Source organism: Setaria italica, chromosome II (genome assembly GCF_000263155.2).
Source record: "Setaria italica strain Yugu1 chromosome II, Setaria_italica_v2.0, whole genome shotgun sequence".
Taxonomy (NCBI): domain Eukaryota; kingdom Viridiplantae; phylum Streptophyta; class Magnoliopsida; order Poales; family Poaceae; genus Setaria; species Setaria italica.
In genome coordinates, this window is record NC_028451.1 from 31,394,944 (window position 1) to 31,422,523 (window position 27,580).

The following is a 27,580-nucleotide window of genomic DNA, read 5'->3' on the forward strand; positions in this document are numbered from 1 at the left end:
AGATTGTCTTGGCAGAAGTCCCAGAACTTGGAGCATGTGAACTACTTGCCAAGGTCGGTGACGATCCTGTTTGGTACTCCAAAGCTGTGTGTAATTTCCTCCATTAACTAAACGGCTTTAGCCGACTCAATACTAGTGACAACCTTGACCTTAATCCCCTTGGTGAATTTGTCAACTGCCACAAAGATGTGGGTGTAGCCGCCCGGAGCGGTCTTGAAGGGTCCGACCATGTCCAGCCTCCAGCATGTGAAGGGCCAGGATGGTGGGATGGTGCGCAGGGCTTAGGCCGGTAGATGTTGCTGCTTGGAGAAGAATTGGCACCCTTTACATCTTTAGATGAGCTCCTTTGCATCGGCTACCGCTGTTGGCCAATAGAAACCAGAGCAAAAAGCCTTGCCGAACAAAGTGCCCGAGGCAGCGTGGTTGCCACATGTGCTGAGGGGATCTCATGCAGGAGGTCGAGGCCCTCTCTGCGCAGAATACAGTTCATTAGGATGCATGTGGATGCGGACTTTCTGTAGAGCTCCTTGCTGATGACGACGTAGTTTGCACTCCGTCGAGCTAATTTTTCGTGCTCGATCTTGTCCTCTGGCACCATCTGGTCGATGATCAAGGCTATAAATGGGGTGCGACAGTCTTCTTCTGCCTCAATCATCATGATGTTAGCAGCAGCTGGGTCGGCCGAAGCCGGTGCGCCAGCGTCGCTCTGCTCCGGGTCTAGAATCTTGATGGAAGGCTTCCGGAGATCTTTTATGAAGACACCGGCCGGAACCTGCGCACGCTTGGAGCCAAGCTTGGACAGGACGTCGGCGGCAATGTTGTGGTTCCTAGGGACATAGTGGAACTCAAGACCATCAAAGTGGGCCTCAAGTTTATAGATTTTAGCGCAGTAAGCGTCCATGGATTCCTTGGTGCAGTCCCCAGTCTTGTTGACTTGCTCGATGACGACCTTGGAGTCACCGTACGCAAGGATGCGCTTGATCCCAAGGGAGACAGCGATGCGGAGGTCGTGGATGAGAGCTTCATACTCGGCGCTATTGTTGGTGGCCTTCTAGTGGATCTGGAGCACGTACTTGAGCTACTCGCCTTTAGGCGATATGAAGAGCACCCCTGTGCCGGCTCCTTGAAGGTTGAGGGCACCGTCAAAGTACATAGTCCGGTGTTCCGACCTCTCTAGGGAGGGTGGCTTCTGGATCTCTGTCCACTTGGCCACGAAGTCAGCCAACATCTGTGACTTGATCGCATGACGCGGGTAGAAATCGAGATCAAATTCACCGAGCTCCACGGACCACTTGACAACTCGGTCGTTGACATCCCTGCTGTGGAGGATTTCACCGATGGGGTATGAGGATACCACCCGGATGTTGTGTGCCTGGAAGTAATTGCGTACCTTTCTTGACAAGATCAGCACTGCATAGAGCAATTTCCGAACCTGTGTGTAGCGGATCTTGGAGTCGCAAAGTACCTTGCTAACGTAGTACACCGATCACTCCACCATGTGGGCATGGTTGGGCTCTTCACGTTCCACAACTAGCACGGTGTTGACAACGTGCATCGTTGCAGAGATGTAGAGGTAAAGCGTTTCTTGGTTGGCTGGGGCCGTCATGATGAGGGGAGTGGTGAGGAAATATTTGAGCTCTTCGAGTGCCTTGCTGGCCTCATCATCCCACTCGAACTTGTCCGCCTTTTTGAGTAGCTTGAACAAGGGTAGACCCTTTTCTCTGAGTTTGCTGATGAAGTGGCTAAGGGCCACCATCATGCCAGTAAGCTTCATGACGTCTTTCTTGTTGGATGGTTTCGCCATATTTTTTATTGCGTTCACCTTGATAGGATTGGCCTTGATGCTGTGCTGGCTAACCATGAAGCCTAGGAGCTTTCCAGACGGGACACCGAAGACACACTTGCCTGGGTTGAGTTTCCAACGATAAGCTCGGAGGCTGTTGAAGGTCTCCGCGAGGTTGGCTATGAAGCTTTCTTCATCCTTGGTCTTGACAACCACATTGGCGATGTAGGCCTCAACGTTGATGTGTAGTTGTGTTGCGAGGCAACCCTGGATTGCCTTCTGGTAGGTGGCGCTGGCATTTTTCAACCTGAAGGTCATGGTGTTGTAGCAGTAGATGCTGAAGGGCGTTATGAACGTTGTCTTGTCTTGGTTGGCAGGATCAAGGGCAATTTGGTGATAGCCCGAGTAGCAGTCGAGGAAGCAAAGCAGGATGCTCCCAGCCGTAGAGTCTATGACTTGGTCTATGCATGGAAGTGGGAAGGGGTCCTTAGGGAAGTGCTTGTTGAGGTCGGTGTAATCGATACACATTCTCCATTCACCGGTTTTCTTTTTTATAAGGACTGGATTCGCCAACCAATCGGGATGCTTACATTCACGAATGAACCCGGCGGCTAAGAGATTATTTAATTCTACCCTAATGGCCTCCTTGTGATCTTGGGCAAAGCGGCGAAGCTTTTGCTTGACTGACCACGCAGTCTTGCTCAAGTCCAAGGAGTGCTCAGCAAGCTCCCGCGGAACATCGGGCATATCGGATGGCTTCCACGCGAATATGTCCGAGTTCTCCCGAAGGAAATTGGTGAGCGCGAGTTCAAATTTCTCGGAGAGGTCGGACCCTATGAAGGTTGTCTTCGTCAGGTCTTCCAGGCTGAGGCAGATCTTCTTGACCTTGGGGTCAAGCTGCAGCGCCGTGGGCATCGGCTCCGTCTCTAGGATTGTGAGCTAGTCCTTGTCCACCTTTTGGGCCTCGGCGACCATGGCAGTGGCCTTGGCTGAGTACTCCAGGGCTTCAGCGAGTTGCACTGCCTCTGTGTCGCACTTGTACGAAGCCTTGATGTCGCCGTAGACGGAGAGGACACTGTTTGGAGTCAGCATCTTGAGGACAAGGTAGGTGTGATGCGGGATTGCCATAAACCTCGCCAGCATGGGCCTGCCAAAGATGGCATGGTAGGAAGTCTTGAAGTTGGCCACCTCAAATGTGAGGTACTCCGTGCAGTAGTTGGCTTGTGTGCCAAAGGTGATTGACAAAACAACTCGGCCAATCGAATATGATCATTTGTCAAGACGATGCCATAGAAGGGTTCTTCACAGGGCTGAAGCCACTCAAAATTGAAGTCCATGCGCTTCAAGGTCTCTGTGAAGATGATGTTGAGGCCACTGCCACCGTCGATCAGCACCTTGGGGAGTCGGGCTCGGTCTATGGTCGAGCAGACCACCAGCAGGTAGGATCCGGGATCTGGAATGTGTACCCAATGATCTTCCTTGCAGAAGTTTATGGGTTGCTCTGACTAGCGCAGATACTGGACTAGATGTATGGAGACAAAGTGCACCTCTCGCTGGCAAAGCTTCTGCTTGCGGTTGCTACAGAAAGCGTTGGGGCCACCCACTATGGTGTTGACCTATCGTTCTGGTCGCTGGAACTCTCCATTCTGGTTGGCATCGGGGTGGTGGGTGTCTGGGTGTGGCTAGTCGCGGTGCTCCTCTCGGTGTTGGTCGTCGCGGTCATCATGTCAGCGGTTATTGCGGTCATCGCAACGGCGATCATTGCGTTCTACACGGTGGTGGTTGTTTTGGTAGCAGCCATCGTGGTGACGGTTGTCGTGGTCGTTGCGGTCGTCATAGCGACGGTAGTCGCGACGGTTGTCGTCCCGACGGTAGTCATTGCGGCGGGGTCACTTGTACTCCACCGGAGCGCCGAGCTCTTTCTTGAGGACTGTGCAGTCCCGAAGATTATGACGTACATCCTTATGGAAGGGGCACGGAGCATTGAAGTTATCATCGAACTCTTTCTTTAGGAAGGTGGTCGTCCTGGCAGCATCACCTTCAGCAGTGAGGACCTCGGGGGCCCTTTTCCGAAGTCAGGACTCCAATCGAGCTTCATGTTTGTCATGGGTCGGCTGTTCGTAGTCATCGTTCGGGCGATGCTTGCCACCCTGGAACTATACTGTCGCCGCCTCCTCTATGTCTGCCTGGGTGTTGACAACCTCCATCATCTGCCCGACTGTCTTGGGGGCAGCCTCATACAACTTGCAGAACATGGTGCAGTTCATCAGGCCGGAGCAAAAGTACATGATGATGTCGTGGTCTTCGACGCCAGCCAGCCTGTTACGGTTCTCGAAGAAGCGGTTGGCGTAGTCTCGAATAGTTTTGGTTTTCTACTGACGGACTTGATCGAGTTTTTTCGTGTTACCAGGTCGGCTGTAGGTAGCCTGGTAGTTCTCGGTGAAAGCTTTAGCGAGCTGAGCCTAGCTATCGATGCTGTTTGGTGGGAGGTTCTCCAGCCACAGGAGTGGAGCGGGACCCATCACCACCGGAAAGTAGGCGGCCATCTGATCGTAGGTGCCGTGGGCGGCTTTCACCACGGTATTGTACGTCTTGAGCTAGATGGTGGGGTTGGAGCGACCGTCGTACTTTTCATTGATGGCCGACTTGAATGATGCAGGCCAATCAATAGCCCTGAGGCATGGGGTGAAGTAGGCGAAACCGTCGATCGTCGTGTCGTTATCGTCCTTGAGGTTGTACACAACGGGTGCAGCCCTAGGGCGTCTGCCGTTGTCACGCCTAGATGGGGCATAAGCATCTTCAGGGACGCTCTACATGTGATCGTAGTTGGCACGTCAACGGATCTCAGCTTCCTGGCGGCGGCGGTCCTTGCGTTCTGTGTTGCGGTTAAGTCCAGCAGCGCCGTAGTCATAGTTGTACTTGGCGCGGCGGCGGAGCTTGGCCTCTTCCCGCTCTTAGTGACAGTTGTTGAGGTCGGGCCGGAGGTCATGGCGGTCACGCAACTCTTCACGGAGGTCACGTTGTCGGCCATGTCTGCCACGATCCTCGCCATCGCCTCTCCTGTCGCGGTCCTCGCCGTCGCCTCTCCTGCCATGGCGGTAGTTGTCGTGATTGTTGAGTTGACGGTCGTTGTTGACGGGTGCGTTGGCAGGTTGCTCCACCTCTTCTTCCGAAATAGGCTCCAACCGACCTCCTGCGCGGTGGTTGCCTCAATGGTGGCCGGATCTTCTATGCCCGTTTCGACTTTGAGAGTGCCGGGTAGCTGTTTACCGGGAGTGTGCGGACTGGCTGTGGACCCGCTCTTCGATCTGAGCGTTGGCGGTGTAGATACGTGCTTGGATCCACTGCATTTGCTCCGAGTCTAAAAGATTTTCCAGGTTGGCAAAAGCAGCCCCCAGGTTGGCCTAAGGTATGGTGAAGACATTGTGGCCGGCTTGCTCGAGGTCGGCTTGTAGATTGCGGGCGCGCGCAGAGCGCCTGCGCCTGCCCCCGGCACTATCCTGGTCGGCGTTGCCACCGTCGTCGCGCGGTGGTCGACACTGATCGTCTGCTGCCTTCGCGATAGCAGTAGGTTGTTGCTCTTGTTGGTGCCGTGCTGCACGGTCCTGGTTCCTGGCATTACGACATGCTTCCTGAGAAGAGGTTTTGCCATCCCTGGGTGGCTCGTCAGTGAAGACCACGAAGGCTTCGCGATCTGGCATGGAGTAATTGCTCTTGTCATCGCTTCCATAGGGATTCAGCATTAGGATGATGCGGGGGACTTGGAACTCGCCAGAGTCCAGAAACTGAGCGGGTGTGGGTGGGTCTGCAGATTGGATCTGGAAGGACTGCGCGAGTTTTGTGGAATACACGGCAATCGAGTTTCGTAGACCGAAAGGGACGCGGGAGGGACCCTGCGCCGACCTTGTTGAGCGTAGCGCCACCTCAAAGAGATCAATGCACTCAGCAATTATGTTGCTGATGCGATCTAGCCCCGCAATCAGGTCGGAGGACGTGGGTGGGCGGGTCACTGCAAGGATGAGTGGAACCCTCTCGAAGAGAGAGAGATCGCTAACCTGCTGAGAAAGTGGCATGATGATCCTTGAATGGAGAACTTGCACCGCCGGAGTAGATCCGACGGATGCTGGGCCGGCGAACGGCGCCGAGTCGACGGAAGGCGCGGTGCAGTCGAAGTCCACCAGCATGCTCCTGAAGCAAAGCTGGATCGGGTTGGCGAGGTATTCATTCATGCTCTCGGGGAAGACAACATCGAGACGGGATGCCATCGAGCTCGCTGGGGAGGATCTCACAATCACCCCTACCTGGCGCACCAACTATCGGATTTATAAGCCCGACAGTCCATCAGGGGGTTACCCAAGTGGTTGATTTGTAAGTGAGGGCAATTGCGAAACCAATAATTCGAAAGTGATCATGAGAACACAAAGGATACGAGGATTTTAGACAGGTTCAGACCTTCGGAGAGTAATACCCTACATCATGTATGCTTGGTGGTTTGTATTGCTTAAGAAATTCGATGTCCTCAGAGGCTCCTTTGGTCACCTTATATAGGCTAACGACCTAGGGTTACAAGTCGGTTTGAATCTAATCTACTCGATCTTTACATGGAAGGTGATATGAGTCGGATTACAATACGTATCCCACAATATCCGGGCTGATTTGAATCGTCCGGCCTCCTAATCTTGTGCTCCAAGTATCTTCATGTCCTTGGCCCGCACGCCGTGGTCGAGCAGGCCCACTTGTCAGATCTGGCCAGTATCCTGTCAGTGGGGACCCATGGAGTACCCATATCTCTCGGATAGCCAGAATTATTTTTCCATTGATTTTTGCAGATTGGACAGCGAGATTTAGCAGCTCGTGTGACGGTATGTACTACCAACTGGCCGTCTAGTGTCGGTAAAATATTAGACAAGAATGTTCATGACGACACGCTCTGAGACTACCTTCTGTGATCCATGAAAAGAGTAAAATGAATGGATGATTATCAGCTTGTTTCAATTTGATCACCATACTCAGAGAAGGGTAAATCATGACCATCAAGGTTTCCCAACAATGTCAATATGGTTATTGACTCTCTAGCAAGATGTATTTGGATGATGTGGCATCCAGCGTGTCCAGGCCAAGACATGTACATTTATAAATTGCTCCCTCTGATTTGATTTATTTATAGGCCGTGGTTTGTTCTTCTTCCTCCCGATGCTGCGGTCTCTGCACGTCATGTCCGACGGTGCGTGTGGTGAAGGCCCTGCTGCAGCAGTAGGCGGAGGTGCCGGCAACTTTTTCCCCAACTCCAAAATCGGCAATAATCAGCTTATCATCCTCCTACCTTCCTCCTCCCTCAAATCAGTAGCCACAAATCCAAGCAGACCAAAGCAGGCCGGCCGTCTCCTCCCTTGTTGTTCTTCTTCTTCTTCACTAAAGGTGCACCGACATCCCCACGAATAGGAAAGCGAGCAGGGAGCCCATGGCTACCTTCGTGCTCTCCTCCCATGGCTACCTTCGTGCTCTCCTCCCATGGCAGCGGCCGCCCCCGTCCCTTCCACACTGGCTTTCTTCTCGGCTACTCTACAATCTGCTTGGATTTAGGCCAGCATAGGCACTATCGCCATGAATAGCTTGCCCTCCAATGGAAGCTTATAGATGGAATCGAGAGAATTAAGAGAGGAGGGGGGTAAAGGAAAAATCACAAATGGAAAGGTATATATGATTTGTCCACAGTAGAGTATATATGTCATTTTAAAAAAAACCAAGACCACAAGTATAATGGCCATACATGCATTGCTCCCTTGAAAACTTGGGGACCTCACCAAGTCAGAACTCAGAAGTCAACAACTACAGGGAAGGATGGGCCGAGGTTTTGGATAGAGCCGGAACATGTTGCATTTAGCCCAGTCCAATTCTTATTAAAACGGCTCAACCCATGATGGATAAAATCGTACATCCCTGGGCCCGCATCCCGCGCCCAGGCCTAGTCCACATCAACGCGGAGAATGGTGCAGCCGGCCGCCGAACGCCGGCGACCTCCGCCACGAAGCAGCCGAGCAGGGGGTGGCAACTTGCGGGCGACAGTGGCGGTGAGGCTTTGCATGGCAGCCGGTGGAGGAACGGAGGGAGGTCTCTCGGCAAGCAAGCGACCGCGGGCACACATCCTCCATTCGTCCATCGGCCGCGGGAGGTGATGGGAGCTCCTCATGCTTGTCGGCGCCCATGAGAATATGAGATTGTTTTCCCAATGGACGAGGCCACTCGCAAGGGAAATCTGTCGGTTTCGTTTCTATTGTTTTATGAGATTTTACTGCGCGTGCCCTCGTCCATTGGTGGTAGGTATGCTTGTTTCCCTGTGGGTATTATGCTAGTTAAGAATTAACCATCAGGCAGTTTGGCCATTCCTTAGATTACAGGAATGGTATGGCTGCTTGATGTACATGTGATGTCTGACTAGACTAAATATGCAATTAGCTTACTGTTTGGTTCCTGGTGTTCTGACTGACAAGTAGTGACTCATCAGGTTGCACTTGCGATTAGATTAATGCTAGGTTGCTGCTCAGCTTGTGTGTGTACTGACGAAATGCAGGGATGTACATATCCACAGACATATACTTGCCACGGGAAAATAATGGCAGAATGGAGGCATGAAAATTTGGATCAGGCCTGGTGTCTCGTGATATGCAAAATCCAGGACTTGGTTGGACTTACTGAACCAAGCTTGTGAATTATGGGGATATTTCTCTCTCTTGCTGGCATGCAATGTACCATTGTTCTGGAACTATCATCTGCATGCTTTTGGGCCTGGTTGTTTGACGGCCCATTTCTTACCCCCGAAACCGTTGTCTCCCCCACCCCCCCAGGCCCCCAGCCAGCTTGCCCGCCGCCCCTAGCTCTGCCTCCAGCTCGCCGCCCCTAGCTCTGCTCGGCCTCCAGCTCTCCGGCGCCCCCAGCTTCGCAGCGGACCACGCGCCCGCTTCCCCTATCTCCGGCGCGGCCTTCTCCGGGCAGCAAGGCTGCAACCGCCGCTGCCATCGCCACCACTCTCAGATGTCGCCGCCGCAGTCACCCCCACTTCCTTATGCCCTCCCCCTCCCGTCCCATGCCCGCCTCCTACACCCACGCCGGCTGTCAATCTCCCCCCGAGATCACCTCCTCCGCTTCGCCTCCCTCGCGAAGGAGCTCTCCGAATAGCCCCCGCCCCCGCCCCCGCCTCTTCCGTCACGGCCGCGGTCGCCACACCCGTACGAATACAACCGCCTCATGTCCGCGCACGCCACATCCGGCGGCCGATACGGCCCAGGCGCAGGCGCCGGCGCCGGCGCCGAGCGCGCCCTCCACCTGCTCGACGAAATGCGGAGCCTCCTCGGGCGCCGCCCCGACACCGCCTGCTTCACCACGGCCGCCGCGGCGCTCTCGTCGGCGTCCCAACCTGGCGCCGCGCTCGCCGTGCTCAAAGCCATGGCCGCGGACGGCGTTGCACCCGACGCCACCGCGTGCACGGTGCTCGTCGGGGTGTACGCCTGCCGCCTCCGGCGGTTCGACGCAGCCTACGAAGTTGTGGGGTGGATGGCAGCGAACGGCATGGCCCCAGACGTGGTCACCTACTCGACGCTGATCTCTGGGCTGTGCAGCGCCGGCCGGGTGGCTGAGGCGCTGGGCGTGCTTGACTTGATGCTGGAGGAAGGTTGCCAACCCAATGCTCACACGTACACTCCCATCATGCATGCCTACTGCGTGAGTGGAATGATACATGAGGCCAAGGAGCTCTTGGAAACAATGATGGCAGCTGGATTTGTGCCAAGCACAGCCACTTACAATGTCTTGATTGCAGGTCTATGCAAGGCTGGTGCTTTCAAGGAAGTTGATACGCTTCTTGAGGAGAGCAGTGCGAAACGGTGGGCGCCGGATACAATCACATACAGTACCTACATGGATGGGCTATGCAAAGCCGGCAGAGTAGATAAGAGCTTTGCATTGGTGGATAAGATGCTGTCAGAGGGGTTGTGTCCTAATGAGATTACTCTGAATATCCTCCTCGACGGGGTTTGCCACAGGTCAACTGCTTGGGCTGCAAAGTGCCTCTTGGGTGCAGTGCAGAAATTGGATGGCATGTCAATGTTGTCAACTATAACACTGTGATGAGGAGGCTTTGTGATGATCGGAGATGGTTGGCTGTTATCAAGCTTTTTGTCGACATGGTCAAAAAAGGCATGGCTCCCAATAGCTGGACTTTCAGCATTGTGGTCCACAGTCTCTGTAAACTTGGGAAGCTTTGTGGAGCGCTTTGCTTGCTTAGAAGTGAGGATTTTGTCGCTGATGTTGTGGCATACAATACTTTGATCCGCCATCTCAGTTTCTTGGGGAAAGCTTATGAGGCCTGCCTTGTGCTTCATGAGGTGATTGAGAAAGGCATTACTCCAAATGACATCACTGACAGCCTTGTGGCTGATTGTCTCTGTAGAGAGGGGAAGTTGTTGGTTGCACTTAGTTATTTAAAACGATCACTAGAAAATGGTCTCTCTAGATCTGCAGTATCTAGTATTATGCGAGGTCTCATTGCTGGTAGTAAGCTCCATGAATTGCATACACTAGTAGGATGGATGCTTGGACAAGGTTTCATATTAGATGTATATATGTATCAGGAATTAATAATTGCTTTTTGTTAGAAAGGGTACTGTCGAGGTACTGAAATGTACAAAGTGAGTCACACATTGGAAAGAATGCTGAGACTGACATGACTGTTGTCCAAAAATTAACATGACGGAAAGTTTCACTCTGGAGCTGTTGTCCTTTGCACAATACCTGTAGGATAGCCTTTTCAGGACTCTTTCTTGATTCCGTCTGTTTGCATGCTCTGATCTATCCTCCCTGAGTCTGGACACGACTTATACTGTTCCTTATCTTGTGCTTATTATTGTAGAGGAACATCACCAGGGCTATTAAGAGGGCAGAAGTTGAAGCAACTCCTGTGACCAGAAAGAGTCCTGAAAAGCTTTTGAAGTTTAGACTGCTTGGGCTGGCAATGGCACCATCATTTTGACAGGCATGTTGATCTCCGATCCATTTCTTTTCTATCTGAATGATAGTGTCTCCTTCTGTAATGCTGAGGATTGTCCTGGAAAAGTCAATGACCATAGGGGATCTCTTGGGGAATGCCTACTCAACAATTTAAATAAATTCAGTAATGTACAAATTGTTTAAGTAATGGATCTTTTAAAAAAACAAATGGCTAGCATTCTAGGATTCTCCATAAAGCTCCAAAAAAATATGTAAGATTAATGAATTGCGCGGTAGTTGCAAATACATGTTTGTGGTTAGAATGGTTCTCTTATCATTTACAATTCTAGTTTCAAATTTGATTGACATTATAAAAGACAAAATCTGTGAATGGTATCTTCTATCTTTTCTTTTAAAGAATGTACGAATGGCTCTTGTTTATATTTTTGTTTCCCCTTGTCCTAATTGAATTACGATATGATTCTTTTTTATGTTCATATGCTCATACTATATTATACATATATTAGAAGTTAGAACCTTCATGCCGCTGTTCAGTTTGCAATAGCAAAAGATGTGAGATAATAGCAAATAACTGCTAGTCAAAAGTGCGTGTAACTCACAACATTGTCCAATGGTCTCTGTTACCTTAAGCTTCCTATAATAAGAAAAAGTTTCTTTCAAGTGACCACATGTCTTACAGTAGTTACATAATGTTTTTTGTGATAAATGATACTGCAGAAGATCCATCCTGGCTGGTCTTGTTGAATGGACCTGTTTGTTGTTATCTTGGGTGTTAGGCTCTTCGCGATGTACATTATGTCCCGCAGCTTAGTTAGTTTAAATCGCAATTTCCATATGTGTTCTCTTTTTAATTGAATATTCTTTCAAGGGTTCTCCATTATTTTCTTGATCCTGAGAAGCTCTTAACTCTCAAGATATTTTCCTATAGTCTATTAATAATTTAGAGGGCATATTTTGCACAAAATATATCTGGTGTAGTTAACTTACAAAGCCAAAGCCTTCGGATTTGTAGATTGGTCCAACCATTGTGTAACCTTTGCAATGCTTTGCAAGAAATATTTTGATGTATGGAACTTCATGTACGACAGCAGTTATACCACCCATTTTGCTCCCTTTAGAGAGTGCATCAGCAAAATCATCTGAAGTTTCATATGCTCTGATCTTTCTTCTGTCAAAGCCAAGTTCTTCTAACAGATCTCCTACATAAGAACCGTTGTGATACCCTACATATTCACCTTTTTTAATGAGTTCATGAATATCAGTTTCTGTGGGTTGAAGCTGTTGCACAGTGAGAATTGATGATAGATTGGCCGTATAACTTGATGTAATCACGAGAAGTACAAAGACCCATACAATGACAACCAATCTAGACAAAATACTGTCCACCCTCTCCCCTGCAAAATGGTGGAAATCAAATACGAATTATTCTAAGTATGATGGTATTGTTCATGTACATTCTAAATAATATCTGTTCAAACATCTGTGAAAAATGGTTCCGTGATAATACACTGCAGCAGGAGAATAGGTTACTTATTTTCAGTTCCTACTTATGATAATTTTAGTAATATAAACGTTAGATTTGTGTCTTCCAAAAAAAGTAATTACTAGATGTGAAAAATGCAATTTGTCATATTGAAAGAAAAAATTCCAATAACATCACTCACTATCTGCAAAGAAGGAGAAATATATTGCTATCCCAAGCTGGCGAAAAATTGAACCAGTCAGTTCAGCATTATTGATTCGTCTCTCCAGTAGCCAGATGACAATCCCTGTGTAAATGAAGAATGCGATGCTTCCGAACCACAAGTCAGTAGTTAATGGCTTCAGGAAAACCCATGCATTCTTATTTGTGTCATCCTTAACTGGCACAATCATTGCTACACCAGATTCAGTGTAAGGTAGGGTGAAGTCCGCATAGGAAGTTCTATTGTACCTTATGGTTATATCTCCTATTGCTGCATCATATACCTGCAAGCATGACCTTTGTGTTATATAAGTACGAGTCCATTTCTTTACTTTATTTACTGGATGGTGAATATGCCATCCATTAAGCGCTGCACATATTTGACAATTATAAGGGCTTGTGGACAAAGAAAACAAATAATAGAAATAGTTACAGTGGGGATTTCTATCATGTGCCAGAAATGAATTATAGTGTTGTTATGCTTTGAGAAAACGTCTACTCAGTCCTGCCTTAACTTGTTGGTTCATACAATTAATAATGCTCCTTGATCTTACTGACAAAATAAGGATAGCAATTCCTTACCCCAAGATGAACTTGGTAGACGAAATCATTATAGCTCCTAGAGTCTGCATTATCTAATGCTACATATTCATAAGGTATTGCATATGGTAGTCTCTTTAGCACCTCTTCAAATACATCAATGGCATATCCAGTAGCAGTTGTTGCATTGGTGATAGGATCTCTTTCCACCTTCATAAACTCAGGATATCCACTTGTCCGTACACCTACGCGGAGCTTCTTTCGGTTAGTAGGTATTTGCCACCCTTTAGGCACCACATATAGTTCTCCTGGCCAAATCACTGGATGAAGATCAGGCATTGAGTTTACATTCGTTGTTTTTGATCCATTTTGATCTAGCTGCCTAATGATCCCATGCTTTGCTGTCCAAAAGCCTACCTCTTGTGAACCTTGTCCAACCACATTAATTATCTGGAATATGGAAGGTTGCAGCTGCCTATCTTCAAGGTCAAAATCACCACTTAGGCCTCTGAACTTAATATGTAAGATTTCATCTAGGAGTTTTGGACCAATTGTGGACGTACCCATAGTTCCAAAACACGTTGAATTTTTCCTGTGCCACTGCTTGTGAGATATGTCATCTACCATGTTAACCTTCTCCGCTGCTTGTGCCAAGGCCCAGATAGTATCATAACCCCAGAGTCCGAAAGTGCCTAGCTGAGATGGCGAATCATTTGGGTAGTCTTGTTTGAACCTCTTATTCCATCTTGCAGTGAAATCATCAAGTTCCTTTGATTTAGGCACATAGAATTTCACACCCAGTGCACCATTCATTGCATCAAGAATTGAAGGGTTGAGTGAGTTGATGATATTTGCAATCCCATCTGTCACAATCCATGCATACATTTCACTTATCATTCCTAACTTCTTGGCCTTTGTGAAGAGAGTAGAGGCAATAGAGGATGACATGTGCACAATGTAGACCCTTGTTTGCATTGTCATTAGCTTGTAGAGTTCTTGTTCAAGTTGGTCACTGCTTGCTGATACAGGGATTGCACTACGATAAGGTATAGAAGCTCCAAACTCTTGGAGGGCATCAACCAAGTATGGTATGATGCCCCTACCATAGTCTGTATCTTCATAGATCGGTATCACTTCTCTCCAACCATAGCCCTTAATGAGAGCAGCAATGCAATTCACTTGAGCTACATCACTTAGTGTTGCACGCAAAAAGTAAGGCACAGAGCCAGATGACAAAGTGGGACTAGTTGCAGTAAAGGAGATAACCGGGACTTGACTCTTATTCCCAAGATCGGAGACAAAAGTTGCCTCTGAAGATTTTTGTGGACCAACAATGGCTCTGACATTGTAATTCTCTAGCAGGTCAACAGCTGTGTAATGAATATGGAAAAACAATATTTGATGATACATTTGTATAGATTGCAGTTGCGGTTAAGAACTTAGGATATCTAGTGCAAGTAGACATGATGCAATGACATGGGCTACCTAGTTATTTCTTTGGATAGTGGATTCAGAATTTCAGACTTGGGACACAGCAAGAACTAATGAGCTTACTCTACTTAGAGCAGCTATATTTTCTATGAATTTGAATTTTCAGTAGGTGTTGTTTTTTATGGGTAAACCTTTTCTGAAACAGTGAAACCCTTTGAAGGGTTTAGGATGCACTGATTTGACCTCATTATGATGCGCAAACCCAAGTCATTTTGTTTCATAAGTTTTATTTCAGTAAAATTTAGTGACAATTTCACATAACATTAAGTGTACCTTCTGATGCAGCTTGGACACTGTTTGCATTGGAATCTCTGATGTGAAGAACCATCTTTGTTGTATAGTTCCTGTGGACCGCATAGAAATCTTCCATGGCCATATAAATGCTGGTGCGTACCATCTTGCCCACCAATGACTGTAAGTTGAGGATCACTCCAACATTGAGTGTTGCTGCTCCACTCACAGTAGCTCTATGAGCCAAAATGAGGTTAACGAACAACAACAAGAAGATGGTTCTAGCCGCTATCTCCATAGCTACTGCTCCACTCACAGTAGCTTTGTGAGTTTTAGAGAATGTGGGCTGCCAACGCAGTATTATATGGAAAGTCTGATGAGTCTGGATATTTTTCTTTGACTTAGTCCGCACTTCAGTTCTGTAAGCTCTCAATTAAAATTCTAAAACTTCCATTATTTATAGTTTTTTCCTTTTGAAAGCTGCTGGCATTCTGTTTATGGATATATAAACTTCAAAGTATCTGAATACCTGCATTCTGAAGTTGATGGTTAGGGAAATTCGATGAAATTCCCGGTGACAACACTAAATCCGAGAATGATATGGACAGCTGTTAGCTTTGAATTAAAATTTCAACCTCCCACCATTTCTTTTTCCTTGGGAAAGCAGCTAATATTCTGTTTAAAAATATAGAATTCAATGTGTCTGAATACCTGCGTGGTGAAGTTGATAGCTGCGGAAGTTCTAGGAAATTCCCGGTGATAGCCAAGAATGATATGGACATGTTCCTTGGTCAAGCAAAAGTTTGATCGTTACGTAATGGAATCGCAAGAAAAAAGTCAAAAGCAACTCGCAGTTGGCACTCCTGCGTCTTGAAGCAACGAAGATATTGTTGACAATGAGCACACAAGTCAATGGGGCTTTCTTGTGAGGATAAGTACGAACTGACGAATGACCTCGAGGGAACTGAAGTAGCATGCTGTACATTAGAGAATCTGATCGCTGATTGTTGAAGTTTGAATGGTTTATTCATTGATTTATGCCTCCGGTGGTAGCGGAAATTATACTTTCTGATGGTAGCACTTTACGTTGTCAGAGAAAAATAATCAGAACAGTGATCAATAGCTTTGCAATTCGTTTGCTTTGACTTCATCACCGTGTGCATACGTGTTCAATTGTTGCTGCTATTGTTTGAACTAAGATGTTAGGACAGCTTGGAAGTTCAACTTACAGAAAGAATGGAGATCTACTCTCAAAGCAACAAAGAATGGTTATCATTAATATATTTTACAGTAAGGAAACAATGTCAATGATAGGGATGGCAGTCGGACCTATGGGTGCGGGCACCCATAGGTTCCACACCTAATGGGTGCGGGTGTGGGTGCGAAATTCCACCCATGGATCTAGACCCGACCCGACCCGCATTAAGATGGGTTGGGTGTGGGTGTGAATTTTCATCCGTAGGTGCCTAATGGGACCCATCATATCAAGGTATATTCTAGTTTACCTTATGACACATGACTCTTTATACCATGAATTCGGCTCAGTCCAACTGGAACTCTTGACCACACCGTCCCTCACTCCCTCAGTCACTCACATAGTCACTGTGTCTGATATCATTGGTCCATGATTTGCCTATTGAATCATGGATGGTTGGAGCTTGAGGTTGTTACTTGGTGGTTTTATGTTCGTTGAATGGGCAGTGTGCTAGTGTTATGTTATCTTATTTAATTATTTATTTGCTTATTAGTACTGAGATGTTTTAAGATGACTATTATGTAATGTGTTGTACTTAAAGATGGAAGTTTGACTTGCTGGACTATTCTTTGATTCATATGTTCATAGTATTTTATGTGTTGTTAATGAACCCGCGGGTGACCTGAAACCCGAGGGCAACCCGCGAGTGTGGGTGTGACATTTCACCCGCGGGTCTATCCGAGGGCAGGCGTGATCAAGTGTTGCGGGTCTTGTTGAGAGCGGGTTTTTACTCCACCCGCACCTCACCCACCCATTGCCATCCCTAGTCAACGCTTTCGTTCCGCAGACATTTCAGGGCATTTCAGCAAATTTACATGTGCAAGCTAAACAATCAATGAAGTGACAAACCTCAACATTTCACGAGTTTAATGTGTGATTGAATCTGATCTGCCAAGGTTTGGCCGTTCCACAAGGGTTGTAGTCTGAGTCAATGAGGGCGATGCCTACTACAGTGCATCTAAGCCCTCTCTGCGACTTCGCAACAAAATTAGCTTCCGAGTTTGATTTACTTCTCACGAAAACAGGAAAAAGTAAAAGGGATTTGATTTACTCATGCGAGGAAGTTTTTTATTCACACGTGAGGCTTTGTTTTTTTTAAAAAAAAAAGGAATCAGCACCTTCTTGATCTTTTACTAGGTTGGATGAAATAATAGGGACACTTTCTTTTTGCAAATAACTTTTTAAAAATCGGCAAATTTACCAGATCAAGCTAAATTAACAGACTGAACCTAGTAAGGAGTTTAAACACTCAGCAAAACAGAGCAAAAATTACGCACGATCATTAGAAAAAGCATGATCGTATTCATTTCGGCAGAAAAACCGTCCAGTGTACTCTGCGGTTTCAATTTCGGTTGTTCGCAGTGCTCATCATTTCCTGATGCAGCGGGGAGCAACGGGAGCTCCACGGAGTGCACCTGCTCCTCTGCTCCTCCAGCATTTGGGACATCAGGCGGTGGCTCCACGCCGTCATGTCCTGCTTCTGGCTGTGCCCTCCCACTTCAGGTCCTGCATCTGCAGGTGGCGGTGGATTACCACGCAACTGAATAACCAGATGGTTATCTCTGCCGATGCGCCAAATGATACTCTCATCTCCGTTGCCATGGACATGCTCAATAGCAAGTTCAGCGACTACTTCTCGAACTTGCTCTTCTTCTTGCCTCGGTCGGAACCACAGTACTGCGTAGATGATCCCCGCAACGGCCCACAGACCAATGGTTATGAAGAACACTCCTCTTAAACTGCTCCAGGTAACAACAGAGGCTGACTCTATGGCATTTGCCTGGCTGTTGCAGACCATGTCTCCGAACCACTTTCGCTCAATGTCGGTAATCTTGTCTCCTTCCCTTGACACATCTGCAACGAGCGGAGAGCCCTTGGGGAAGACCTGTCAGTTGCCAAAGCCACCATAATAATAAGATTAATTTAAAACGTTAAAATGCAAACATGACACGCAGGAAAATAGATCTGCTTGTCAAACATTGGTGATGGTCGTAAGTGCTCCTGCCCGACCACTACACAAAGCCACTAATTCAAATATTCCGCCAGCCACGGTCACAAAAGGCTTGTTTTGGACATTGTCGGTTTCAATGTGTTAAAGCTACAAGAGTGTTGGGTTAAGTTCAGCTGTCTTTAAACTTCCAAAATGACATGCATTTGTGAGGAGAGGCAGAAGTCAGGATAGAAACTGATGAATCAGAACGAAAAAAAAAATTACAAAGCCAAATCCACCAGTCTTGTAAACAGGACCAACGTGGTTCCTGCAGTGTTTGGACATAAACAGCTTGAGGCATGGTATCTCGTCAAATACTGCTGCAACACCGCCATTCCAACTCCCTTTCATCAGAGCCTCAGCATACTGATCAGGAGTACTGTAATTTATAATTTTGTGCTCCTCCACTTTACGGCTCTTCAGGAAATCCTTGACAAAAGACCCTCCCTGGTAACCAATATAATCTCCATTACTAAGAAGTTGATTCAAGTCAAACACCATTGGCTGGAGTTGTTGTGCAGTCATCATGGAGGTCAAGCTTGCACTATAGAGTTTCTCCAACAACCAAACCAGCAATACCAAGTTTATTAGCGCAAATTTTGATAACCATTTCTTCAGTTTTGGGTCTGCAAGAATATATATAGTACAAACTCATCAGGCCAATGACTTATGGTATGTCTGGTTCGCAAGCAAAATAGCCTACATTATCTTACTAAAATTTAGTATAACCAAAAAATTTCGGTCACCAAATTGGTTTAAATTTGGTATGGTTTGGCAGCAAAATAAACTTTAAAGCCAATGAAAGGAGAATAAAAGCATCTCTAGAATTTTGGCATCAATGTATGATGTTGCAAAAACAACAACTGTATAAATTGGTCTCACCATATATTCTACAGACCATAATGTTAACATTTGTGTTTTAAACTAATCAGTGTTATGTGTTTCGAATATTTCATTTATATATAGTTGCACAGTTCATTAATTGAATTTCTACACCCATAGAAAATGTTGTTTAGTATAAGAAGCGCAAAAAATATAGTAAATATTTATAAGTTACCCATACAAACAAAATAGGCAGACGTTTCTGTATAATACTGTTTAGCTCACCCTTTGGAACCACTAGAAGTGCCTGAAAGCAGAAATAAGCAATGTTAACAAACTGCTTCCCAGCGCCCCCACCAAAATCTCTGCTTTCCTTGTGCTCAACAAGCCATATGACAAAACCTGTGAATATAAAAACAGACAAGAAGGCTGCCCACAGGATTGGTTCGATAGGCTTCAAAAAAACCCACAAGCTTGAGTTCCAGTTCTTCTTCATGGGAACAACCATCTGCACTCCGGATTCAGTGTAAGGTAATGTAAAGTCCACGTACGATGAGCGATTGATGGTTATTGTTGTGTCCCCAACCATCGCATCATATTTCTGTTCAACATAAATGAGTAATTAAGTCACGCACTTGTCTGAGTTAATATGTTAAAGCTGCTATTTGTCATATGTTTGCTTCTATGTTTATCTTTAATCCTATTATTTATCTGATTCATATTGAATCTTACAGATCAGATCGTGTCAAAACCACAAGTTCAACATTGGTACATGAATATTTATCTGCTTACCTTCAAGGAAATCTGGTAACATATCTCACTGTATGATATGGTCAAGTTGGTGGCTATGTTAGGGTCCACAACAGGAACATACTCATAGGGGACAGCGTACGGCATCTCCTGCGCAACAGCTTCAAAGATATCTATACAAGATCCAGTCACGTCGAATTTCCCAGTAGCCAAATTTTTCTTGACATCCACAAAGGGGTTACGAGAAGGCTTTACTGGCACAGCGATCTTCAACTTCTTTCCAGCCACTGGTCATTCCCAACCTCTAGGAGGTTGTGCTGAAACACCAGGCCAAATCACTGTATTCAATCCAACAGTGTCACTTGGACCAAAAGAGGTAACAAATTTCTTGCTTAGACCAAACTTGGGTGTCCAGAACCCAGCACCTTGATATGAATTACCAATCACATTAAATATCTCGAATGCTGATGCCTGCCTCTGGCCATGAACTAGAGCAAATTCACCTGATATGCCTTGGAACCTGGTGGCTCAAATGGCATCAATAAGTCCTGGCCCATCTTGTGACACACCAAGCATACTCAGATCATTTGAGTTGTTGCTCTTCTGTGATGATGGCATTTTGAAGCCCAGTGTAAGGGGTCCAACCTTCCTTAGGCCTGTCGCGATTGCCCATGCTGTGTCGTATGCCCACAGATGGAAAACATTTGGATTAGCTGGGTCAGGTGCACCTAGATTCTGTTGTCTGTACCGTGAAAGAAATCGAGCAGGGAAGTTGAGGAGCTTGTCTGATTGTGGAACGTAAGGCCTCACACCAAGAACACCCTGCATTGAATTGACCGTGTTCTGATCAAAGGTGCTAAACATGTTGCCTACACTGTCAGTCACAATCCAGGCATAACCATCAGCAAACATCTCAGCATCATGGGCAAGGACAAAGAGGCGTGCTGCAATGTCCGATGACATATGGATGACGAAGACTCGTGTTTGCATAGTCTTCAGCTTGTTAAGCTCCACCTTTATCTGATCATCAGTAGGAACAGAAGGGATGATGCTTCGGTATGGGATATCTGCATCAGCGTCCTGGAGAGCATCCACAAGATAGGGTATAATGCCTCTACCAAAGTCAGAGTCCTCATAGATAAGTACGACTTGGCGCCAGTTGAAGTATTGAATCAGAGAAGCTATTGCAGGGACTTGAGAGGCACATCCAGGGCCGTGCGAACAAAGTACTTAGACTGGTTAGCTGATAAGTAGGGACTAGTGGCTGAATAAGACAAGATGGTTGCATTCGTCTTGTTGCTGATGCCAATTATGAACCTCGCCTGCATTAATGTCTTTGGCCCGATGATGGCTTGCACTTTGAAGTGCTTCAGGAGGTCTATTGCTGCAACATGAAAGAAACATGGGAGGAGGGGGTTATTTAAGCATGCATTCATCGATTGGTCAGCACTAGGGTAGTAAGTAACCACATCAAACATGGCGAGCACGATTAATCACGATTATTGGTTTATCAATAAATTGGAAGCATTGTCACTTGACGCCCCATTTTCAGGTCAGCTGAGCCAAGCTTATTTCTTGAATGTGGCAATGGCCTCGTTTGCTTAAAATCTGAAGCGTCAGCCATAGTGAGTAGTGACACACTGAAAGCCATTCCAGTGGATCAAGTAACTCCGCCCCTGTTTTTCTTCTTCAATTTTCCCCAAAGGATGCCTTAGCTAGTGTCCTCTCGGTTGCTGTTAGCGCACATGTTGAATGATGCTAGGCATTCAATGATGCCAATAAAACTATAGATAGGGCCGCAATTTTTCCAATCGTTGCACTGTCTAGCAAGTAGCAACATTCACAGCCCAAACTTAATCAGCAAGTCTGCATACCCTGCAAGAACTTGTGAGTTACTCGTGTGGCAAAAAAAATCCCAACGCACCTTACTCACCTTACTGATACTTGAATTCTGATAGGAGCCACGGATCCGCCGTTACAGCAACGGCCTTCGAAGCCAGGACTGACGGGTGAGCCTACTCCTCAAGTCCCCATCCGGCGGCCGCGCGCACTCTGGCGCTCGGCCCAGCGGCGGAGTTTTGCCACACGCGGCACTGCCGTCTGGCGGCACACTGCCCCCGCCGAAAACCCCGCTCTCCCCACTTGACTCCCTCCCCAAGACCCAAATGCGCCGAAGCTCGGGTACCCAGGAGGGTTGGACGCACGCACGGCGGCATCCCTGGGCGGGTAACTCCTATCCGCGGCATGCTGCATCCACCGGCGCTGCCCACCCTACGCCCCGCCGGGACAATCCCCGCCGGTCGCCGGCCGTACAGTCGACCGTGGCTAGGCCCCTGGCTTGATGGCTCTGAAGTCTGAAAGTCCGACTGAACCCAATGAGGCATGGGCTCTAACTGGATCGAATTGGGCCCGTAGCAATTTTTGACCTATCGAACATTTTGCCTGGCCCTGCCATACCGAAAACATGATGTTTTTCTTTTCACAGATAATGGCCATGTCATAACTCCTAATCAATGTGCACTGCTGAGGATTTTTTTTACCCCAAAAACAATTGACATATAGACGCTGACAAACACATATGTATGCTTATCCATATAAACGGAAGCACATATGCACACTTTACCTCTATATAAACACCTATAACAGATTAGCAAGTAAATCTTTAACCCTGATGACACTGGAATGCTGCTACTTCAGTGGAAAATGATGATACATGGTGCTGGGAAAACTGAAGGAGATCGCCTGGGGACAAAAAGTTAGAGTTGGGTGCGAGGAAGCACTTTTGAAACTCCAAAAAATCTCCTTTTCTTTTTCTTTTTTTTCTGGTGGAGTGAAATGTTAACCTTAGTGGGGTTCCTTTGATCTTCTGGTGGCTATCTGTTACTTTCTAGTTCAGGCGGAGGTCTTTGCACCTGGCCACCTGTTGGGATACTAGTTAAGTTTCCTATTAGTATCCAAACTCGTCATGACGAGATAACATCTGTAATTTCGTTGCTTATGTGGTAATGAAATTCGGACGATGCCCTTTCTAGAAAAAGCAAGTAAATCATTAAACAGTGCACACACTTGGGAGTATCTCTTATACCACTAAAAACAATTAAATGTGCTGAGCTAGAGTACCAAACCTAGGTAGCCAGGTCCTACCAAAAAAAAACTAAACCAAATGAATGATGCTAAGTATTCTGTCACGCAAAGACAGATGACAAGGACAAATGGTCTATATTTTAAAAGGGCAGATTAAAAGGATGAAAAATGACATACTTGAATATAGGGTTTGTATCAAAATATCAAATTTAATTAAAACATTAATACATTCATTTATATGTATGGTATGTGGACTTTAGCTACTTCTTCAAATAAAGTTTTCCTTCTTCTTCTTCTCTGTTTCTTTTTTTTCTTTTTCTTTTTCTTTTTTTTGGCGGGCAACACTAGAGCTTCAGGCGTTCAGTCCTTGCCTAGAAAATTTCAGTAGATGAACTGGTTTCCGGTCAGCTTCAGCGCTGCGCTAGCTGTTCAGTATCACTAGCAAAAATGGAAGATAAAATGCATGGCAATTGAGACAAGAAACGTTCATAATATAGACCTGTCGAAGCAGCGGTGATCTCGCCGTCCTTACAGTCCGCGACGTGCAGTGCCACGGTCGTGCCGGAGCCGCCGGCCGGCTGCGAAGTGTAGAAGTCCACGAGCGCGAGCGAGATGGCCGCCCGCGACGCCCTTCCGCCGGCTGACCCAAGTCCCACTTCTGGAGAATACGCCTTCAGTACCGGTTGTGCAATCAGTATTGCTATATCGGTACTAGAGGGTAAATTGGCTACCACACCACGCGTCGCCGAGATCTTTTTCTTTTCCTTTCCTTTTCTCATTTTCTTTTCTATTCTTTTCTTTCTTTTCTTCTTTTCTTTTTTTGCCACATCACACGTCGTTCCACCACCGCGCCATGATTGGCCGCCGTAGCCACGGTGAGAGGCGGCGGCAGTGAGAGGAGAGGGAGGAGAGAGGTAGGAGAGATAGTGCATGGCTGATGGGTAAGAGATAGTGCATGGTCGGTGGGGAGATAAGGGTGGGGAGATAAAGGATAAAGCGTAGGGTCGGAAGATAAAGAAGCCAGAGAGAGGTTTTTAGTATTGGTATGGAGATTCACCCGGTACTAAAGAAGCTTACAGAAAATTTTTAGGGAACTAGCCGTTAGACTAAGTAGTAACATGATCGATGAGCTCCGATACATGACGGTTGACTTGGTGATCGATGAGCTCTGATTATCTGAACAGTCATGGAAGAGTGTGGAAACCATGGAAGCCCGTTAGGCGTAGACCTGCGACTTTGCAGCACCGGCTCCTGTCCTCTCCGTCATTTCGGACGAGGGAGGACGACTGGAGCATGAGGATGCGCCGTATCTAGGGCGCCGTCATGCAATTATTGCCTGGGCGACATCGTCCCCGTGCGTCGTCGATGACGGTGGTCGCGGGCTCGCGGCGCTCCTGCCTGCACGCCCGAAAACGTGTTGTCATCCTGGGCTGGTGTGTCTAGGGGCCGACTCTGACGGGTAAAAACCCAGGTTTTGTTGGCCCAGCAAACTTGTTTAGGCCTCACGGTGCCGCACGCCCGCCTGCTACCAATTCAGCGTTCATCGCCGCGTGTACGGAACCAACTACCAATTCTGCATTCATCGCTACGACTGCGTGAGTGTGTGGTAATCTCTTCGCCTCGCTAAACTGCTTCGGTGCTCTCCTTCTTTGTTCTTTCGCCTTGTGCCCTTGTCTCGTCTCGCCTGAGTGGTCTCTTCGGCCATGGCCGGCCGCGCCCGGAAGCCTCCCTTCCGCCTCGTCGTCCTCCTCCTCCACGGCCTCGCCTCGCTCCTCCCGCCGACGTCGTGGGCGCAGCCGCCACCGCCGCCACCGGTGGCGGCGAGTGTCACGGTGGGCCTCATCATCAACGCCGACTCGCCAGTCGGAAGGATCGCCAGAACCACCATCCCGATGGCGCTCGACGACTTCTACGCCGCCTTCCCCAACGCCTCCGCACGGGTCCGGGTCCTACAACACGACTCCGGCGGGGACGTCGTCGCCGCCGCGTCCGCCGGTATGGACACGCCCCCCACCCTTCCCTGCCTCGTTGCTGCGCCCCTCTCGCGCGGTTCCTGACGCCGGCTCGTCGCGTGCGTGCCCCGCAGCGCTGCAGCTGATGACGACCCAGGGCGCGCGCGCCATCCTGGGCCCGCAGTCGTCCGTGGAGTCGGCGTTCGTCGCGGACCTCGCCACGCGCGCTGAGGTCCCCGTCGTGTCCTTCTCGGCGACCAGCCCCTCGGTGTCCGCCTCCGCGGCTCCCTTCTTCGCGCGCGCCGCGCTCAGTGACGCGGCGCAGGCGGGCGCCATCGCCGCGCTCGCCACCTACTTCGGCTGGCGCCGCGTCGTGCCCGTCTACCAGGACGACGACTACGGCGCCGCCTTCGTGCCGTACCTCGTCGACGCGCTCACGGCGGCGCGCGCCGAGGTCCCCTACCGCTGCGCGCTGCCCGGCGGGGCGTCCAGGGACGCCATCGCCGCCGCCATGTACCGCCTCGAGTCCGAGCAGACGCGCGCCTTCGTGGTGCACACGCGCCCGGGGCTTGCGGAGCTCGTGTTCGCCGCGGCGGCGGAGGCCGGGATGATGGCCAAGGGCTACGCGTGGGTCATCACCGACGGCCTCACGGGCCTCCTCGGCTCCATCGACCCGCCGCAGGGCATCATCGGGCTCGCGCCGCACGCGCCGGCCACGCCGCGGCTGCGCGACGTCCGGCGGCGCTGGGCGCGCAGGTTCATGCGCGAGCACCGGGACGCCGATCCGGCTCAGGCCGAGATGGGCTGCTACGCGCTGTGGGCGTACGACGCCGCATGGGCCGTCGCGTCCGCCGCAGAGCGTCTAGGCCCCGGCGATTTATCATCGCCGCAGGGGCTGTTGGGCGGCAAGAGCGGCCCCACCGACTTCTCCGGACTCGGCAAGTCAAGCTCCGGCGAGAAGTTCCTCGCGGCAATAACCAACACGACATTCGACGGCCTCAGCGGAAGGTTCGAGCTCGTCAACGGCGAGCTTGCTGTGCCGGCATTCCGGGTCGTGAACATCATGGACAACACCAAGGACCGGACCCTGGGGTTCTGGACATCGAAGGACGGGCTGCATCGCAAGCTGGGCGGCGGCGCAAGCGCGTCGAACAGCGGGCTCGCGCCGGTGATCTGGCCGGCTGAGTCCACCGTCGTGCCGATCGGTTGGGTCCAACCGACGAGCGGCCGAAAGCTGCGTGTGGCGATGCCGGGGTTCGTTGACCCAGGCTACCGGCCGATCATGCACCTGTACGTGGACCCAGCGACGAACCGGACGGTGGCCGGCGGGTTCGTGGTCGAGGTGTTCGAGGCGGCGGTGCGGCTGCTGCCATACGCGCTGCCATTCGAGTACGTGTTGGTGGGCTCAATGCCCTACGACAGTCTAGTCGAGAAGGTCGGAAGCGGGGTAAGTGCAGTATCAACTCCTATGTTGTTACGTATGCATTGCAAATTAAGATCATGTTTGGATTCAGAGGTTAAACTTCAGTCGGTTAAACCCTGATGATCCAAACAGTGGGCTAAAGGTGAACTAAAAATTAGCTAAACTTTCAACTAAACTTTAGTTCATTAGCCCTCCAAACCCAGCTAACGGGACTAATTTTAGACACAAATGGTAAAAGATTAAAAATACTCTCCCACTAAAATCTTACCATTTTTCTCCTACACCATCTAAGGATAGTAAAAATTAACTTTTTTATTCTTCCTCAAGTTATATTTTATGATTTACAACTGTTTTAAATAGCGGGCTATACAACCTTCTTCCACCACAATCGTAGCGGCAATTCTTCAGAGTTGCTATTAGCTAGGCTGCTATATAGAATCACCATAGCCGGCTATTTTAAACAGTATTTCTGTAACTTTAACCAAAATTTATTGGAATTTACATAAAATGACATAGGAGTTTCATCTACTTAGCATTACTGAACTCCAAAAGGCACAATTTGAACCCTCGTGGGTGCTAGTGCAAGCTATCGATATTTTATAGGTTTTCTCCCTTTTCTTTGTTGCCTTATGTCATGAAGGTTCAGGTAGCTAGTGCTCCTATTAATTTAGTTTCTTGCGGGTTAAATATTCCAATTATATTGTCCTAAAGTGGAAGGGGGGCGGTCGATATGAGAAATAGTGGAACATCAGATATACCTAGTTATTCAAAATCTTGTTAAGATATTTTGTACATTATAAAACTTCTCCTTTTCTAAGAATGAATGAACTAATCATGCTCATGCATACATGATATAAATAAATTATAATTAACAATTGTAAAATGCGATCAACAACAATCAGATGTAACATTAAAAATTAGTACTACACTCTTACTAATAATACAACTTCAAGCCATAGCAAGCACTAAAAGCAGTCTCTAAAATGTTAGCATCCACCAACATTTCCGGACAGCTATATGTAGCGGCAGTTATTGCTACCTATCGGAACATATACTAGCTAATAAGCTTACAAAATGATTGGTCAGACTTTGAAAAGAGCACGAGGGTAATCTACATCGAGAGACTAGTCTCCCTTCGACTTTGAAAGAGCACGAGGGTAACGTACGTTGACTTCATATTCCAGACGAGAGCAGATGCTTCCAAACACGGGTCGGTCTCGGTCCCATTCGACTTCCATATATATGTCTCTTGGCCGTTTAGCCAAGTTTTGTCACATGCATGCGTGATATGACTGAGTTTAACACAGGGCGAATAATATGCGATAATGAAGAGGATTAGGATGCAAGTCGATTGGTGAGTTTCCTTACACTTTCTAAGTCGTTTTCAGTGGACAAATAGACATCGTTAAATTCTCCATGCTAAGTCAACATTTATACACGCGAATAAAATGACTTGCGTTTACAAATAAGGTCCCGTTTGATTACTTTTGCTTATTTTTAGCACGTGTCACATCGAATGTTTAGATACTAATTAGGAGTATTAAATGTAGACTATTACAAAACCCATACATA

At 48.0% G+C, this 27,580-nt stretch overlaps 5 protein-coding genes across 6 annotated transcripts in view; 2 read left to right on the forward strand and 3 right to left on the reverse strand.

The window, feature by feature from the left end:
* Positions 1–355: 355 nt before the first annotated feature.
* Positions 356–901, reverse strand: LOC101779818. The gene has a single exon (XM_004959411.1). It carries the CDS (start codon positions 899–901, stop codon positions 356–358), a length of 546 nt encoding a protein of 181 aa, XP_004959468.1.
* Positions 902–8,642: 7,741 nt separating this feature from the next.
* LOC105913787 (pentatricopeptide repeat-containing protein At1g09900) lies at positions 8,643–11,836 on the forward strand. Of its 2 annotated transcripts, none has more exons than XM_014804659.2 (2): positions 8,643–10,164; positions 10,689–11,836. In XM_014804659.2, exon 1 carries the CDS (start codon positions 9,029–9,031, stop codon positions 9,905–9,907), a length of 879 nt encoding a protein of 292 aa, XP_014660145.1. In that variant the 5' UTR covers positions 8,643–9,028; the 3' UTR covers positions 9,908–10,164; positions 10,689–11,836. The 2 variants fall into 2 exon arrangements, with proteins under 2 accessions (XP_014660145.1, XP_012699131.1); XM_012843677.3 differs by lacking the exon at positions 10,689–11,836 and having other exon boundaries at positions 8,643–9,502; positions 9,600–10,453.
* LOC101774250 (glutamate receptor 2.2) lies at positions 10,405–15,771 on the reverse strand. The gene is made up of 3 exons (XM_022823783.1): positions 13,053–15,771; positions 12,451–12,754; positions 10,405–12,180 (listed from the first exon to the last, which is right to left on the reverse strand). The coding sequence occupies exons 1-3, from the start codon at positions 14,418–14,420 to the stop codon at positions 11,765–11,767; spliced, it is 2,088 nt and encodes a 695-aa protein (XP_022679518.1). The 5' UTR covers positions 14,421–15,771; the 3' UTR covers positions 10,405–11,764.
* Positions 15,772–17,340: 1,569 nt separating this feature from the next.
* On the reverse strand, positions 17,341–21,881 carry LOC101775058 (glutamate receptor 2.9-like). The gene is made up of 4 exons (XM_004956829.2): positions 21,483–21,881; positions 19,592–20,933; positions 19,085–19,400; positions 17,341–18,603 (listed from the first exon to the last, which is right to left on the reverse strand). The coding sequence occupies exons 2-4, from the start codon at positions 19,694–19,696 to the stop codon at positions 18,161–18,163; spliced, it is 864 nt and encodes a 287-aa protein (XP_004956886.1). The 5' UTR covers positions 19,697–20,933; positions 21,483–21,881; the 3' UTR covers positions 17,341–18,160.
* A 2,366-nt stretch (positions 21,882–24,247) lies between these two features.
* The window catches only part of LOC101781032 (glutamate receptor 2.8), a 6,330-nt gene continuing 2,997 nt past the window's right edge, over positions 24,248–27,580 (forward strand). Inside the window, exons 1-2 of the mRNA XM_004959414.3 lie at positions 24,248–24,628; positions 24,720–26,032. Of these exons, the coding sequence (XP_004959471.1) occupies positions 24,337–24,628; positions 24,720–26,032 (1,605 nt within the window). The 5' untranslated portion in view covers positions 24,248–24,336. The remainder of the gene's footprint in view (positions 24,629–24,719; positions 26,033–27,580) is intronic.